Source organism: Chlorocebus sabaeus, chromosome 2, assembly GCF_047675955.1.
Source record: "Chlorocebus sabaeus isolate Y175 chromosome 2, mChlSab1.0.hap1, whole genome shotgun sequence".
Taxonomy (NCBI): domain Eukaryota; kingdom Metazoa; phylum Chordata; class Mammalia; order Primates; family Cercopithecidae; genus Chlorocebus; species Chlorocebus sabaeus.
Genome location: NC_132905.1, coordinates 38,905,988 through 38,922,209, shown reverse-complemented (window position 1 = coordinate 38,922,209; position 16,222 = coordinate 38,905,988). Strand labels below are relative to the sequence as shown.

Genomic DNA, 16,222 nt, shown 5'->3' with positions numbered 1-16,222 from the left:
CCAAAGGATGAGCCCTGATGCAACTGTGAATCACTCTGCAGTTACACAGGCTCAGAAAGCCCTTCATCTGGGGGCTGTGTTCTCAATCAACCTTTCTGTAGAGCCCTGGAGAGCAATGTTTTCTGCGTCTGCTGGAGGATTCTGGACTGGCCTGGTGACCAAGTACACAGTGGGTTCTCCTGAGCGTCTTCTCATTTACTACTCTCAGCCAGCAGCTGGCAGTACAAAGACAATATATCCAGCGGAGACTTGCTGTATGCCCTGCCCTGCCCCAAGCACTACACATGTATTATGTCACCGCGTGTTCCCAAAAGCACTGTGAAGCAGCACTGTAACTAGCCCCATTTGACAGATGGGGAAACTGAGGCATGGGGCATATATAGTACCTTGTCCAGGTCACAGAGCTGGCAGGTGGTACAGTCAGGACTCTAACCCTGGGAGTTGGGCTCCAGAGCCCATGCTCACAACCACTATGATTTCCCGCCTGGTCCAGGCAAAAGGCCTGAACTGGTAGGATGTGGTGACAGCGTGGGAGTGGCTGACCCCCAGCACAGGAGTCTTGGGGGTGACGATGCCATTCACTGAGATGGGGATGCAAGAGAAGGAAACCTGGTGGGCAGGGATAGCAAAAGGGACACGCTGTTTGGGCTAATGGGTTTGAGGGGTCTGTGAGACACCACATGGAATGGACATCCAGGTGGAATCCCGCTTAGCAGAAGGGAAATGTGTGGCTCCCACAGGACCCAGGTGCTGTGACTGCGAGTCCAGGCTGCTTAGACCATGAATCTGCCTGGCTCCTGGTCACCTTCACCATGGGGGTGCTAAGGCAGAGGCTCTCCAATGACCCATGTGTGTCCCATGTGTACGGGCCACACTCACCCTAAAGGAGCTGATCAGCGAGAAGGACTCAGACCAGAACTGCAGGATGCCGTCTTTGGTGACAGTCAGGAAACACCCGATCTTCTTGAACCGGTGGATTAAAAACACCACCTTCACCACCTCACAGCCATGGTTCCTGTGGAAGGCGATGAGAGAGAGAAGAGCCCAAGCAAAAACAGCTCAGGGAGGGGGCACCTGCGGCAGAACAGAGAGCCACCGAGGAGGAGGGGCAAAAGCTGGCGGAGCGTCACACACACGCACGCACACGCACACGCCAGAAAACCAGAGCTGGCTCCTCCAAGTGGGTTTCTACTGGATCATCAACAGTGGCCAAAAGAAAAAGGGTCCCATGTAGAAGCTGATATGAGGCGGGGCTGCAGAAGCGGGAAGCAGCAGGCTTATCCTGCGAGTAGCCAGCCAGCCTCCTCGCGACGTGATGGGACAGAGGAGACAGAACGGAGGTTGTTCGCAAAGCTCTTTTCATAGGAAAAGCTGGCCACAGAGGGTGAGCAGAGTGGAGCCTGAGGCTGAAAACTGAGCAACAGCACTTTCTTGCAACTGCTCTAGTGCTCTGGGGTAGAGGGGGGAACAGAACCGAAGGATAAAATCAAAGTGGACAAGGAGCAGCGGGGAATTAGGGCCCCATGCACCAAACCCTACAGCCAACAGCTCCTGGGGCAGGCCTGGTCTCGCAGGAGGCCACCCTTGAGCCTTCGCACAGGCTTTGATGCTCCCCTCTGGGGGTTGCTCCCCTGCACCCAAGTGGGCTAAGCCAGCTATCTGGCCATCAAGAGTCCCTGCCATTCCAGCTTCCCAACATGGCATGGCACACACTCTCCCACTTGATCTGCCCAATCTTTGGGCCCTGGCAGAGCAGGTGATATTACCTCCTCCTACAGGGGCCCAGGGGATAATCATTTGCCTGGAGTTATGTTCTATTTACCAGCAGGGCTGGAACTAGAACCCAGGCACTGTGACCCCTCCTCCAGGGCCCTTTCCAAATCCAGTGGGCCTGGTCTGACCCTGGGCTTAAGGATAACCCACACCACTGTGAAAATTCAACTGCCATTACCATCTCTGCAGAAGAGAAAGGGAAACGTGTCTGGACACGGTTCTCCTCTCTCCTGTCCTCAGCCCATAGCTCTGGGCAGATTGTGATGAATATTCTCAGTTGCCCTCTCGTCTCTTCCAACCCTGACACTTGTCAGGGCCAAAGACGGTGCAGAATGGGATGACAGGTGACAGCTAGGAAAAGGGAAGACAGCCCTACGGAAACGGCGTCTCAGGGAGGACTTGGTTTCCTCACCTGCATGACGACAGCACCTGCACCTCCTAGGGCTGGGATCAGATGGGAGGCTGCATTTGGTGCACCTGGCCCAGGCTCAGTAAAGGTAAGCCAACTTTTTAAAGTTACTCTTTCATGAAGGTAATTAAATATTACTCGTTTATTTTCCCCACCAAGTTGGAAAGCTCTCCGGGTTTGGAGGTTGAACAAATAAATAGGAGAAAATAGGAACAAGCCTCTTGACATTTTGTTTCAGGACCTTTAAACACCCTCGAGATCTAAATAGCCCAAAGAAATAGAAAGACCTGGCCGGGCAGGGGGGCTCACACCTGTAATCCCTGCACTTTGGAAGGCTAAGGATAGTGGATCACTTGAGGTCAGGAGGATTACTTGAGGTCAGGAGGTGGTGGATCACTTGAGGTCAGGAGTTCGAGACCAGCCCGGCCAACATGGTGAAACCCCATCTCTACTAAAAATACAAAAATTAGCCAGGTGTGGTGGCACACACCTATAGTACCAGCTACTCAGGAGGCTGAGGCAGAAGAATCACTTGAACCCGGGAGACAGAGGTTGCAGTGAGCCACGATTGCGCCACTGCACTCCAGCCTGGGTGACAGAGTGAGACTCTGTCTCAAAAAAAATAAACAAAGAAATAGACCAGTGAAGGCTTGACCTTATCAAGTAATGTGTTCATGCCAAAATGTACAGTTATGTATTTGAACATACTTCATGTGAAGTAGTTGCTTTTATCTGATTGTATCATGGGAATGAACACTGTATCTAATTAGGGAATGTCTCCCCTTCCTACTGCTGTAAAACAGAAGTATGTAAATCGCCCTTCAAGCTACATGAGCTGGACATGCTAAACGGGAACCAGCAAGATTGCCCAGGCCCACACAGTGCAGAGTAGAAGCTAGAGCGCTGGCAGGGACAAATTCTCCACCGGATAACCCTCTGTAAAGTATTTCCTGGGGCTTATGGCAAAAGCCTGTGTGCACCTCCCTGCAACAACTACTGGACTTTGGACTAGGGAATGTCCCCTTGAGGGGCACTTACTACCTTGTTATGGGACATTAACTGAAGCTACCCCTATGACAGAAGGACATAAAATTATCTTGAAACCTGAAATACCCAGATGTCTTGGGTGAAATCAGAGAAATGCTCTAATGGGGCCTATAGAGGCCAGAAGAATTCCATAATAAAATGGAAAATGGTTGGCCACGCACAATGACTCACACCTGTAATACCAGCACTTTGGGAGGCCAAGGCAGGCGATCACCTGAGGTCAGGGCTTCAAGATCAGCCTGGCCAACATGGTGACATCCCGTCTCTCCTAAAAATACAAAAACTAGGACAGGCACAGTGGCTTACGCCTGTAATCACAGCACTTTGGGAGGCTGAGGCGGGCAGATCATGAGGTCAGGAGATTGAGACCATCCTGGCTAACACAGTGAAACCCCATCTCTACTGAAAATACAAAAAATTAGCCGGGCGTGGTGGCGGGCGCCTGTAGTCCCAGCTACTCGGGAGCCTGAGACAGGAGAATGGTATGAACCTGGGAGGCGGAGCTTGCAGTGAGCTGAGATCAAGCCACTGCACTCCAGCCTGGGCAACAGAGCAAGATTCCGTTTCCAAAACAACAACAACAAATTAGCCAGGTGTGGTGGCGGCCACCTGTAGTCCCAGTTACTCGAGAGGCTGAGGCAAGAGAATCACTTGAACCCAGGAAGCAGAGGTTGCAGTGACCGGAGATGGTGCCACTGCACTCTAGCCTGGGCCACAGAGCAAGACCTTGTCTCAAAAAATAAATAAATAAATAAATCCCAAAAAAATAAATACAATAAAATGGAAATGATTTACACAGCATCTTGCTACCTGGGGAATGCAAGCAAGAGATACAAGCCGGGAGCCTCTTTACCCCAGGACTGATTCTGGAACTGCGTGAGGTGCTGCTGGGTTCTATCAACACTTGGACAGTGTGCTGTGAACCGCTATCAAGTGTCCAACAAGGAAATGCTGGCTTTCCAGTTTCAAAGTGAATGGACAATATTCTGTCTGGAGGGCTGCTACTTGGAGCAAAGAAGGTAGAAACTGATCAGTCTCAGTGGGCTAAATTGCATTTGCATGCTGTTTTTCTTCTTCTTTTTTTTTTTTTTTTTTTTTTTTTGAGACAGAGTTTTCACTCTTGTTGCCCAGGCTGGAGTGCGTTGGTACAATCTCGGCTCACTGCAACCTCTGCCTCCCAAGTAGCTGGGTTCAAGCGATTCTCCTGTCTCAGCCTCCCGAGTAGCTGGGATTACAGGCACATGCCACCACGCCTGGCTAATTTTTGTCTTTTTAGTACAGACGGGGTTTCATTACATTGGTCAGGCTGGTCTCGAACTCCTGACCTCAGGTGATCCGCCCACCTTGGCCTCCCAAAGTGCTGGGATTGCAGGCGTGAGCCACCACGCCCTGCCTTGCGTGCCGTTTTTCTAACAGTAATGGAAGAACTGAACAGTGGTGGAAGCTCCTGTGTTTGGGATTTTACTGACTCACAGGCAGTGACCAATGGCCTGGCCATGCACTCAGGCAAGAGGGCCAGGGAAACCTGGCCTGTTGAAGGGATGCCCCATGGAGCACGGCCCTGTGGAGATTTGAGGGGTGCATTAAAGCTGAACAAGTCAATGGCCCTCAGAAGAACTCCCAGGTTCAGAAGCTGACTGGAATTGACAAGTAGAGATCCCCATGTGCTCCCATGAGGTGGCCACCTGGTTCCATAAAATGAGTAACTAGTGGGGAGCTGCAGAGTGTGGAGATGGGCTGAATCTAGACATGTCCCTCTTGCACTCCGTCAGGCAGATAATGCCAGGAAGGAGACAGAGACTGCCAATGACCCTCTGGGAAGGTCCTGAAACACAGTAGACAGCTGAGACTGATGCTGGTAGCCCTGGAGGGCTACAAATGGGTCTGGACAGGAACAGACACTAACTCTGGAGTGGGCTTTGCTCAGAGCGCCATAAAAACACAGAGCAGATGTCAGATGGGTTTGGAGGCAGACCGTCATTTCTTCAGACCAAGAAACAAACTCTTGAGCTCTTAATGTCCAACAATGGCAGAGAACCCCATTGCTGGTAGAAAGCACAACAGGCAATCGAAACACTGGTTGTCTAAAACCGAGGGGACGGATGCATGAAGGCACTGGCTTACCCACCCTCAAGAGTGTGGGCTCACCTTCAGCAGGAGTGGGACCAAAGGGGTGTCCTCACTAGATTTTCTGTTTTTTTGGTTGATGTGGGAAGAAAAGTGGGGAGGATGCTGGTATGACTATGCAGTTGTGCCAAGGGAGGAATATACTTGTAAAATGACTACTTTTTTCTTTGCTGCCCAAATTGTCAGAGGCATTTGAACCAAAGCAACTCCATCTTGAATAACAGCTGGTTAAAATAAGGCTGAGACCTACAGGGCTGCATTCCTAGAAGGTCAGGCATTCTAGGTCACAGGATAAGATGGGAGGTTGGCACAAGGTACAGGTCATAAAGACCTGGCTGATAAAACAGCATGCGGTAAAGAAACCAGTCAAAACCCACCAATGTGGTAAAGAAACCAGTCAAAACCCACCAAAACCAAGATGCCAATGAAAGTGACCTCAAGCCATCCTCACTGCTCATTATATGCTAATTATAATTCATTAGCATGCTAAAAGACACTCCCACCAGCACTATGATAATTTACAAATGCCATGGCAACATCAGTAAGTTATGCAACATGGTCTAAAAAAGGGAGAAACCCTCAGTTCTGGAAATTGTCCACCCCTTTCCCAAAATCTCATGAATAATCCACCCCTTGTTTAGCATATAACCAAGAAATAACCATAAAAATAGCTAACCAGTAGTCCTTGGGGCTGCTCTGCCTATGGAGTAGCCACTCTTTTATTCCTTTACTTTCTTAATAAACTTGTTTTCACTTTACGGACTCGCCTTGAATTCTTTCATGCATGAGGCCCAAGAATCCTCTCTTGGGGTCTGGATCGGAACCCCTTTCCAGTAACAAAATTTTTTTTCTCCCCTACCTGTTGGTCGAGTGGTCCTAGGGTCCAATTACAAGTGTTGGAGGCAGGGATAATTTCTTTTTTTTTTTTTTTTTTTTGAGTCTCGCTCTGTCACCCAGGCTGGAGTGCAGTGGCACCATCTCAGCTCACTGCAGCCTCTGCCTCCCAGGTTTAAGCGATTCTTCTGCCTCAGCCTCCTGAGTAGCTGGGATTACAGGCTCGTGCCACCACACCCAGCTAATTTTTGTATTTTTAGTAGAGACAGGGTTTCACCATGTTGGCCAGGATGGTCTCAAACTCCTGACCTCAGGTGACCCACCGACCTTGGCCTCGCAAAGTGCTGGGATTACAGGTGTGAGCCACCATGCCTCGGCAGGGATAATTTCTAAGCAACGAACAGTCACCATGTTTTAAAATGTTGTGAGAATTCCCTAAGGGCCTGATGGGGGTGGATTGTGCCTTCATCCCATCTGGCAAAATGGGGGTTAAAAATAAATACAGCTATATTGCCTCGTGGTAAAAATGGCTCGTGAGTTTGGAACTCGTGTAACCATATTCTCTATGAATGGGAATGGACTGAGGGGAGGCACTCGCTAGACTAGCATTGCTACCAGCGATCCAGATGGGCAGTGGCTGAACCTGATGTCCCTTGCAAAGGTGGAAATGTTTGGGTAAAAATAAATGACAAATGGAGAAAAGGAGGAATACTAGCTGAGGGTAAAGATGAATAAATGGATTAAATGGAGAGAAATCCAGTATTACACCAACAACTCAAAGGAGTTCTCAGAGCAAGAGATGACTGGCTGGGTGCAGTGGCTCACACCTGTAATCCCAGCACTTTGGGAGACCTGAGGTCAGGAGTTTGAGATCAGCCTGGTCAACATGGTGAAACCCCGTCTCTACTAAAAATATAGAAATTAGCCAGGCATGGTGGCAGGTGCCTGTAATCCCAGCTACTCGGGAGGCTGAGGCAGGAGAATCACTTGAACCCGGGAGGCAGAAGTTGCCGTGAGCTGAGACTGCGCCACTGCATTCCATCCTGAGCAACAAGAGCAAAACTCCGTCTCAAAAAAAAAAAAAAGAAAAGAAAAGAGAGATGGCATTGTCTCTTAGCTCAATGATTCCATATGCCTCACCCTACACATCTGTTCATCAGTATTCTTCGCAGTATTCTTTATAATAAACCAGTAAATGTTTAAAAAAATACAGTTATGAAATCTCTCATCATTCATATTTATTGGTTATTTCTCAATTAAATCCCAACTAAAATTTTAAGTTATGGCTGGGTTCAGTGGCTCACACCTATCATCCTCGCAGTTTGGGAGGCCAAGGTAGGCAGCTTACTTGAGGTCACAAGTTCGCAACCAGCCCAGCCAACACAGTGAAACCCCATCTCTACTAAAAATACAAAAAAATTAGCCAGGCGTGGTGGCAGGCGCTTGTAATCCCAGCTACTTAGGAGGCTGAGGTGGGAGAATCGCTTGAACCCGGGAGGCGGAGGTTGCAGTGAGCCAAGATTGCGCCATTGCACTCCAGCCTGGGTGACAGAGCAAGACTCTGTCTCAAAAAAAAAAAAAAAAAAAAAAAAGTTACCCTTTGGTGACTTTCATTCAAGCCACCTTCTCTATTAAACCCCAGGCTGCCTGAGGGCCGGGGCTGCCTTCCAGCTCTTGGTCTTCCCCGTGGCCTGGTCTAGGTCTGGTCCTCTTAGCACAGACCCACCCACAGCTCCCTCCTGACCTGGTCACAAATGTAGGCTGCCACACCTTGTACCTCAGGACCCAGCTCCCCACCCGGCCACCTGCCCCAGGCAGCAGTGCTCCAGGGCAGACTGCAGGAAGGGAGCCAGTGACCTGGGTGGCCCGGGTCCAGCAGGTCAGAGCCCCCACAGTGCTTCTCGTGCTTAGGGAGTCCGGGGAGAGGAACACACAGTGGGGCAGATTCAGCCCTGGCACAGACAGAAGAGGTTGAGGGGGTTTGAGACATGCTACCCCTAAATAGGGCACCGCAGCATACTGAGTCTGTTAAACTGAAGGGATTTGAGAAGCACTATGTTCAGGAAGGACCGTTTGACCTTCCCCTGAAGCTGGTCGTAAGACTCATGTGAGGGGTGCCCGAAGACACAGGGACAGGGACAAGAGTCTGAACTAACTGCCTTGCTGTTTCCGCCATGTATTATCCTTGGCTCATGGCCCCTCTGTCCTATCTTATTTTTTCACAGCTTTCCACCCTCCACTGAACCTAGCATGAAAACCCTCAGGTTATCTGTTTCTTAGGGTCTTCATTTCCTATGGAGTTTCCCGTGTCATGTGAAACTTATATTAAATAAACTTGTATGCTCATCCTTGTGACTCTATCTTCTCTTACAGAGGTCCCTGCCAATGAACCTCAGATGGGTAGAAGGAAAAGACAGTTTTCCTCCCCTGCAAAGCCAGGGTGCAGTGGGCACAGCGGGTGGAGGAGCCACGAGGAGGAGGAGTCAGCTGGGGCATCAGGCAGAAGCCAAGGCAGGGCAGTGCCACCAGCTCCAGGAGTAATAGAGGGACCTGCTCCCACAGCCAGCCACACTGAGGCCTCCAGGGCCTGACTGGGGTCCTCAGGAGCAATTCCCTCCCTGTCGCCTGGGAAGAGACTCCTATTCCTCCCTGTGCTGGCCAACTGTGCCACCTGTGCCCCTGTGATGAAACTGCCGGACCCACTCCACACTGACCAGCACAGGAAGCAGGTGAAGCAATGCTGTATACTAGAGAATGGGGGCTGAGAGGGCCAAACACAGCAGCCCCGCCACTTTCTACCTATTGGCCTGGGGCCAGCCATTTGGCCTCTCCAGACCTCAGTGGCCTCATCTATAAAATGTGGACAAATCACCTACCTTAGTCCTAACACTTACAGGGCTGTGAGGTTGAAATGAGCCAAAGGACATCAGACAGCAGGCTGATGCCAATCTCTGGTCAGCACCAGCAAGGTCATGGATTGAGGGAGGGGCTTGCTGCAGGCTGGCACCAGCACTTGTCCAGTCACCCCACCCACCAAGGCCCAGGAAGAGGCTCCTTACAGGGGGACGACCCTCATGGGAAGGTAGAAGTGCAGGCGGTACTGGCTCTTTTGCATGTCTTCTTTTCCCTGGAACTCACACATCATGTAATCCACATACTTTTGCTGCCTCAGAAAGAAAGCACAAGGGAGGCAGGATGTTGGCAAAATGGTCTCGGCCTTCGGTTTCAAGAACCCAAGCCTGATTCCCAGGGTCCCCCCTGCCACCTCATCTCTCCCAGGCCCTTCCAATGGGGAGCTTTCTGGTGGCTGCTTCCTAAGTACTGGCCAAGGCAGGTGGCCAAGCAACAGACCTGCTCTTTCTCTGTTAGTTTGTCACTCAGGCTGGAGTGCAGTGGTGTGATCACAGTTCACTACTCAGCCTCCCAAAGTGCTGGGATTATAAGCATGAGCCACCATACCTGGCCTTTTTTTTTTTTTTCTCTCTCTCTCTTTTGGGACAGGGTCTTGCTCTGTCGCCCAGGCTGGAGTGCAATGGTGTGATCACAGCCTACTGCAGCCTTAATCTCCCAGGCTCAAGTGATCCTCCCACCTCAGCCTCCTGAGTAGCTGGGACCACAGATGCATGCCACAATTCCCAGCTAATTATTGTATTTTTTGTAGAGACGGGGTTTCACCATGTTGCCCAGGCTGGTCTTGAACTCCTGGGCTCAAGTGCTCTGCCAAAGTTCTGGGATTAAAGGTGTGAGCCACCACGCCTGGACAGCAGACCTGTTCTTGAATCCTGAGTATGGGAAGAGCCTACTCACAGCATTCATGGAAAGAGCGCAGCAGCGCTTCCCTAGCCGTCCTGAAGCGCTAAGTGCATCCTCAGATCACCTCCACAACTGCCATTGCCCTGGGAGCTCTTAATTCACTCTCCCCTATGGGTAATAAGACTCAGGCCCCTGTAAGGATATGCGATGCTCATGCTCAAACATCAAGTTAACAGCAGGGAGCATCCACAACCAGGGCCACTGGCGCAACTCCAGACTCCATTCCGCTGCCCAGCTGCTAGAAAACATGGCCAAGGCCCAAAGCAGCCACCATATGAAGCTATAACGAGAAATGGGGGGTTGTAGAGAAGGACAACTGGGTAAAGCCCTGAGAATGCCGGGAATGTGAGGGGGTTAAATTACTTTTTATTCTTTTTCTTTTAGTTGGCCTCATTAGTTCTAAAGGAAATGTTTATTACAGAACATTAAGAGAAATAAAAACAGCCAAGTGTGGTGGCTCACACTGGTAATCCCAACACTTTGGGAGGCCAAGGAGGGTGGATTACCTGAGGTCAGGAGTTCGAGACCAGCTTGGCCAACATGGTGAAACCCTGTCTCTACTAAAAATACAAAAATTAGCCAGGCATGGTGGCGGGCGCCTGTAATCCCAACTATTTGGGAGGCCAAGGCAGGAGAATCACTTGAACCCGGGAGGCAGAAGTTGCAGTGAGCCAAGGTCGTGCCATTGCACTCCAGCCTGGGCGACAGAGCAAGATTCTGTCTCCAAAAAAAAAAAGAGAGAGAGAGGGAGAGAAATAAAAACAAGAAAATTAAGAAGAATAAAACCTATAATGTATACCTACGCTGAGGAGAGCTATGAGACGGCAATTAACACCAGGACTCTCAAGGCACGCTCCCTGGTTTGAACACTGGCTCCAGTGCTGATGAGTCTGAAGCCTTGGGCAAACTAAACTTTCCCATACCTCAGTTTCCCAATCTGTCAAATAGAGGTAAGTTGTTTTTTTTTTTTTCCTGAGACATGGTCTCATTTTGTCACCCAGGCTGGAGTACAGTGGTGCAATCTCAGCTTACTACAGCCTCAACCTCCCAGGCTCAAACAATCCTCCCAGCTCAGCTCCCCAAGTAGCTGGGACTATAGGCATGCACCACGACACCTGGCTAATTTTTGGTATTTTTTGTAGAGACAGGGTTTTACCATGTTACCTAGGCTGGTCATGAACTCCTGAGCTCAAGCGATCCACCCACCTCGGCCTCCCAAAGTGCTGGGATTACAGGTATGAGCCACTGCGCCCGGCCAAAATAGAGGTAAGTAATAGCTCCTATGAGGTTTCAGTAAAATAATACATAGGGAGCTTAGCACAGTGCTTGGTGTAAATGCTAGTTATCATTGTCATCTTTGCTACATCAATTTGTCAGACTATCCTTGGTACTTTTCTGTATGCTTAAAAAGCTATATAGGCCGGGCACGGTGGCTCACGCCTGTAATCCCAGCACTTTGGGAGGCCGAGGCGGGCGGATCACAAGGTCAGGAGATCGAGACCACGGTGAAATCCCGTCTCTACTAAAAATACAAAAAATTAGCCGGGCGCGGTTGCCAGCGCCTGTAGTCCCAGCTACTCGGGAGGCTGAGGCAGGAGAATGGCGAGCGAGACTCTGTCTCAAAAAAAAAAGCTATATATTCCCATTGTCGAACGTTTAGAACCAAAAAAACATGAAAGCATTATTATTACGCTGCTGTAAAAGCCTGACATTTTTGGATGTAACAGCCACAAGTTAGCCTCTTCCTGAGTGACCGTGAAGGGTCATAAGATGGTCGTGGTACCAGCTTGAATCCCTCAAGTCAAATGGGAGGCTGGTGGGCAGCACAGCCGCGTGGCAGGTAGGGTCACTACTGCAATTCAGTAGGTCTCACGTAGGGGCCAATGACACTTGTCCCTGGGGAATGAGCTGCCAGGAACTCAGCTCACACAGGTTTTAGGAGGGACCTCTCCACCGGGCAAGTCCCTCGGCTGGGGCCGAAATCCACAGGGAGGCTTTCCCACATCATGATGGCCTCCCATCTTCAGCCCACCAACTGGTCAAGGACTGGACCCTCCAGCCTCCCTCCAGCACCTGAGGAAGCAGGGGCACCCTTCTCACCCAGGTGACAAAGCCTTCACAGTCTGAGTCCACCTTCAAAAACAGCTCCTTTAGCATCTCATTCGACACACTGCTTAGAACTTTCTTCATGGCCTTGATGAAGGCGTCCATGCCCAGGGCTTCAAAGAGAGAAGAGAGAGCATCATCCCCTTCCTCACAAGTCCCTCGGCCCATCACTGCCACGGAGTTCTCGAGTGTCTCAGTGCTGAGAAGCATACACTGAAGACCACATTTACAGCCAGGCACGGTGGCTCACGCTTGTAATTCCAGCACTTTGGGAGACTGAGGCGGGTGGATCACTTGAGGTCAGGAGTTCAAGACCAGCCTGACCAGCATGGTGAAAACCTGTCTCTACTAAAAATACAAAAATAAATTGGCTGGGCATGGTGGTGGGTGCCTGTAATCCCAGCTACTCGGGAGGCTGAGGCAGGAGAATCCCTTGAACTTGGGAGGCGGAGGTTGCAGTGAGCTGGGATCGCACCACTGCACTCCAGCTTGGGCAACAAGAGCGAAAACTCTGTCCCAAAAAAAAAGAAACCATGTTTACCAGGTGCGCTCGGTTCAAGGCAGTCTTGGTGCTGCCACCCCTACTGTCCTCAGCTGGGCCACTGCAGGGGGCACAGAAGGGAGATGGCTCCAGCCAGATATGGGGCCCTTAGAAGGCTGCCTCCTCCAGCCCCTCAAAACTCAAATCCAGCCCCTCTCTTGGACCTGTCTCCCTTCCTCACATCTCAGCATCCACCCCAGCCACCCCAGCCTAGGCCAATTCCGGAAGCTTCTGTCCTCACATGGTTATCTTTTGCATCTTACCTGCTCAACATTCAACCACCCCACAAATCCTGGCTGAACACGCACCATATGGGAGCACTGTGCTGGTCCCACAGCAGTGCAGGGAAGGGAGGCACTAAAAAAGATCAATTCCCATTTCCATACAATTAACAAAGACGAAGGATTGAGACAAAGATAACTCCGCAAAGAAAAGGAGAACCAGGCCGGGCACAGTGGCTCATGCCTGTAATTCCAGCACTTTGGGAGGCAGAGGTGGGAAGATACCTGAGGCTAGGAGTTCAAGACCAGCCTGGCCAACATGGCAAAACCCTGTCTCTACTAAAAAATACAAAAAAAATTAGCCAGGCATGGTGGCACACGCCTGTAATCCCAGCTACTTGGGAGGCTGAGGCAGGAGAATCACTTGAATCCAGGAAGCAGAGGTTGCAGTGAGCCAAGATCACACCAATGCACTCCAGCCTGGACAACAGAGCCAGATTCTGTCTAAAAAAAAAAAGAAACAAAATAAATAAATAAATATTTAAATATTTTAAAAAACAAAAACAAAAATTAGCCAGGTTTGGTGGCATGTGCCTGTAATCCCAGCTACTTGGGAGGCTGAGGCACAAGAATCACTTGAACACAGGAGGCAGAGGTTACAGTGAGCCGAGATTGCACCACTGCACTCCAGCCTGAGCGACGGAGTGAGACTGTCTCAAAAAAAGAAAAAGGAAAGAAAAGAAAAGTAGAAGCAAGGCCAGGCACAGTGGTTCATGTCTATAATCCTAGTGCTTTGGGAGGCTGAGGTACGAGGATCACTTGAGATCAGGAGTTCGAGACCAGGCTGGGAAACATAAGGAGACCCAATCTACAAAAAATTTTTTTTAACTAGCCAGGTGTAGTGGCGTGAGCCTGTAGACCCAGCTGGTCGGGAGACTGAGGTGGGAGGATGGCTTGAACCTAGGAGGCAGAGGCTGAAGTTGGCCATGATCTCGCCACTGTACTCCAGCCTAGGTGATGGAGACAGACCCTGTCTCTAAAAAGTAAATAAAATAAAGGCCGGATGCAAGGGTTCACACCTATAATCCCAATACTTTGGGAGGCTGAGGTGGGCAGAAGGCTTGAGCCCAGGAGTTTGAGACCAGACTGGGCAACATGGTAAAACCCCATCTTCACAAAAAATACAAAAATCAGCCAGGCATGGTGGCACATGCCTGTAGTCCCAACTACTGGGGAGGCTGAGCTGGGAGGATTGCTTGAGCCTGGGAGGTGGAGGTTGCAGTGAGCAGAGATTTCACCACTGCACTCCAGCCTGGATAACAGAGTGAGACCCAGTCTCAATAAATAAATAAATTAAATTAAAATGAAGAAAAGCAGCAGAATGAAAGTATATAATGGCAACAAATAGACATTAATAAATTCAGACATCTAGGTGAGAGGTGAACTGCATCTTTTTTTTTTTTTTTTTTTTTTGACAGAGTCTCGCTCTGTTGCCCAAGTTGGAGTACAGTGGCACAATCTCAGCTCATTGCAGCCTCTGCCTCCTGGGTTCAAGCGATTTCTGGCTAATTTTTGTATTTTTAGTAGAGATGAGGTTTCACCATGTTGGCCAGGCTGCTCTCAAACTCCTGACCTCAAGTGATCTACCCTCTTCAGCCTCCCAAAGTGCTGGGATTACAGGCGTGAGCCCACCACGCCTGGCCAAACTGTATCTTTTAAAAGTAATTATCAAAATATAAACTTTGGCTGAAGGAAAAGATGGGGAGAAGAAAGGAGGAGCAGGCAAGGATAGAAAATTCTCCACGTGCTGTGTCTATAAGGGGATCTGTCTGCAAATGGGTCAATAACCCTGTCTACAACTTTTTTTTTTAAATAATCACGGTCTTTAAAAAGTGCTTCTGGACTGGGCACAGTGGCTCACACCTGTAATCCCAGCACTTTGGGAGGCCGAGGCAGGAGGATCACGAGGTCAAGAGATTGAGACCATCCTGGCCAACATCCTCAGAATTCAGGGGACTCCTTCCATAGGGAAGCCTTCCTAGGGTCTATCTAAGGAGGCCACCCCCACCATTGCCCAGCTCCATGGTTCTTGCTGACATTCTTTATCAGCTGACACACTCGCTTTCACTGTTTTGTGTTTTGTTTTTGTTTTTAGTGGTGTTTTTTTGTTTTGTTTTGCTTTGTTTTGTTTTGTTTTTTGAGATGGAGTTTTACTCTTGTTGCCCAGACTGGAGTGCAATGGCATGATCCCGGCTTACAGCAACCTCCGCCTCCTGGATTCAAGCAATTCTCCCTGCCTCAGCCTGCCGAGTAGCTGGGACTCCAGGTGTGCACCACCACACCCAGCTAATTTTTGTATTTTTAGTAGAGATGGGGTTTCGCCATGTTGGCCAGGCTGGTCTCAAACTCCTGACCACAGACGATCCGCCCACCTTGGCCTCCCAAAGTGCTGGGATTACAGGCATGAGCCACTGCGCCCGGCCTTGTTTTTGTTTTTGAGACGGAGTCTCGCTCTGTTGCCCAGGCTGGAATGCGGTGGCACGATCTTGGCTTACTACAACCTCCACCTCCTGGGTTCTAGCGATTCTCTTGCCTCAGCCTCCCAAGTAAGTAGAACTATGGGCATCTGCCACCATGCCCAGCTAATTTATGTATTTTTAGTAGAGACAGGGTTTCACCATGTTGGCCAGGCTGGTCTCGAACCCCTGACCTCTTGATCCACCCGCCTCAGCTCGCTGGGATCCCAAAGTTCTGGGATTACAGGCGTGAGCCACTGTGCCCAGCTCGCTTTCACTGTTGTCTGTCTGTCTTCTATCTCCCACTCCAGCCTGAGAGCTCTGGGATGGCAGAGATGAGCCTGTTTCCCCAGGGCTGGGTCCTGGCTTCAACAAACACTGGTCCCCTGAGGGTTTCTGTGGGCACTGCACTAAGATGTGCTAGCGATGGCACTTCATGCCAGGCATCGTTCTCTGTGCCTTATGCACACGGACTACCTATATAAGGAAGTAAATGTGTCACAGAGAGGTGTGGTCGCTTGCCCAAGGTCACACAGCTGGTAAGTGGTAGCACCAGATACTAACCCCAGCAATCTGGCTCCAGAACTCATGCTCTTAACCCCATTCTATGCTCCTTATAAAACACCCAGCACAATGATACAACAGTAATTATTATTATCTTTGTTGCTGGATCAAGGAATAAATGGAAAGCCTGAAGAAATCATGCGTTGCTAAAAGAGGGACCCATCTTGCTTATCTGGAGTTACAGCCAAGGTGCTTAAGCACTTAATGGTCCTTCCAGGTAGAAAACAGATGTCAGGGGGCAGGCCATCAGCCCTGCAGCCTCCTTCCAGAC

General features: G+C 50.0%; 1 protein-coding gene across 2 annotated transcripts in view; it reads right to left on the bottom strand.

Annotated features, from left to right (window-relative positions):
• Positions 1-16,222, bottom strand: part of EFCAB8 (EF-hand calcium binding domain 8) — a 102,766-nt gene that overhangs the window by 75,977 nt on the left and 10,567 nt on the right. The window contains exons 3-5 of one of the 2 annotated variants that reach the window (XM_037982882.2): positions 12,104-12,222; positions 9,250-9,353; positions 880-1,015 (exon numbers count right to left, since the gene is read on the bottom strand). In XM_037982882.2, the coding sequence (XP_037838810.2) occupies positions 880-1,015; positions 9,250-9,353; positions 12,104-12,222 (359 nt within the window). Of the gene's footprint in view, positions 1-879; positions 1,016-9,249; positions 9,354-12,103; positions 13,369-16,222 lie in introns of those variants that run through there. The other variant, XM_073007901.1, reaches the window with a different exon arrangement.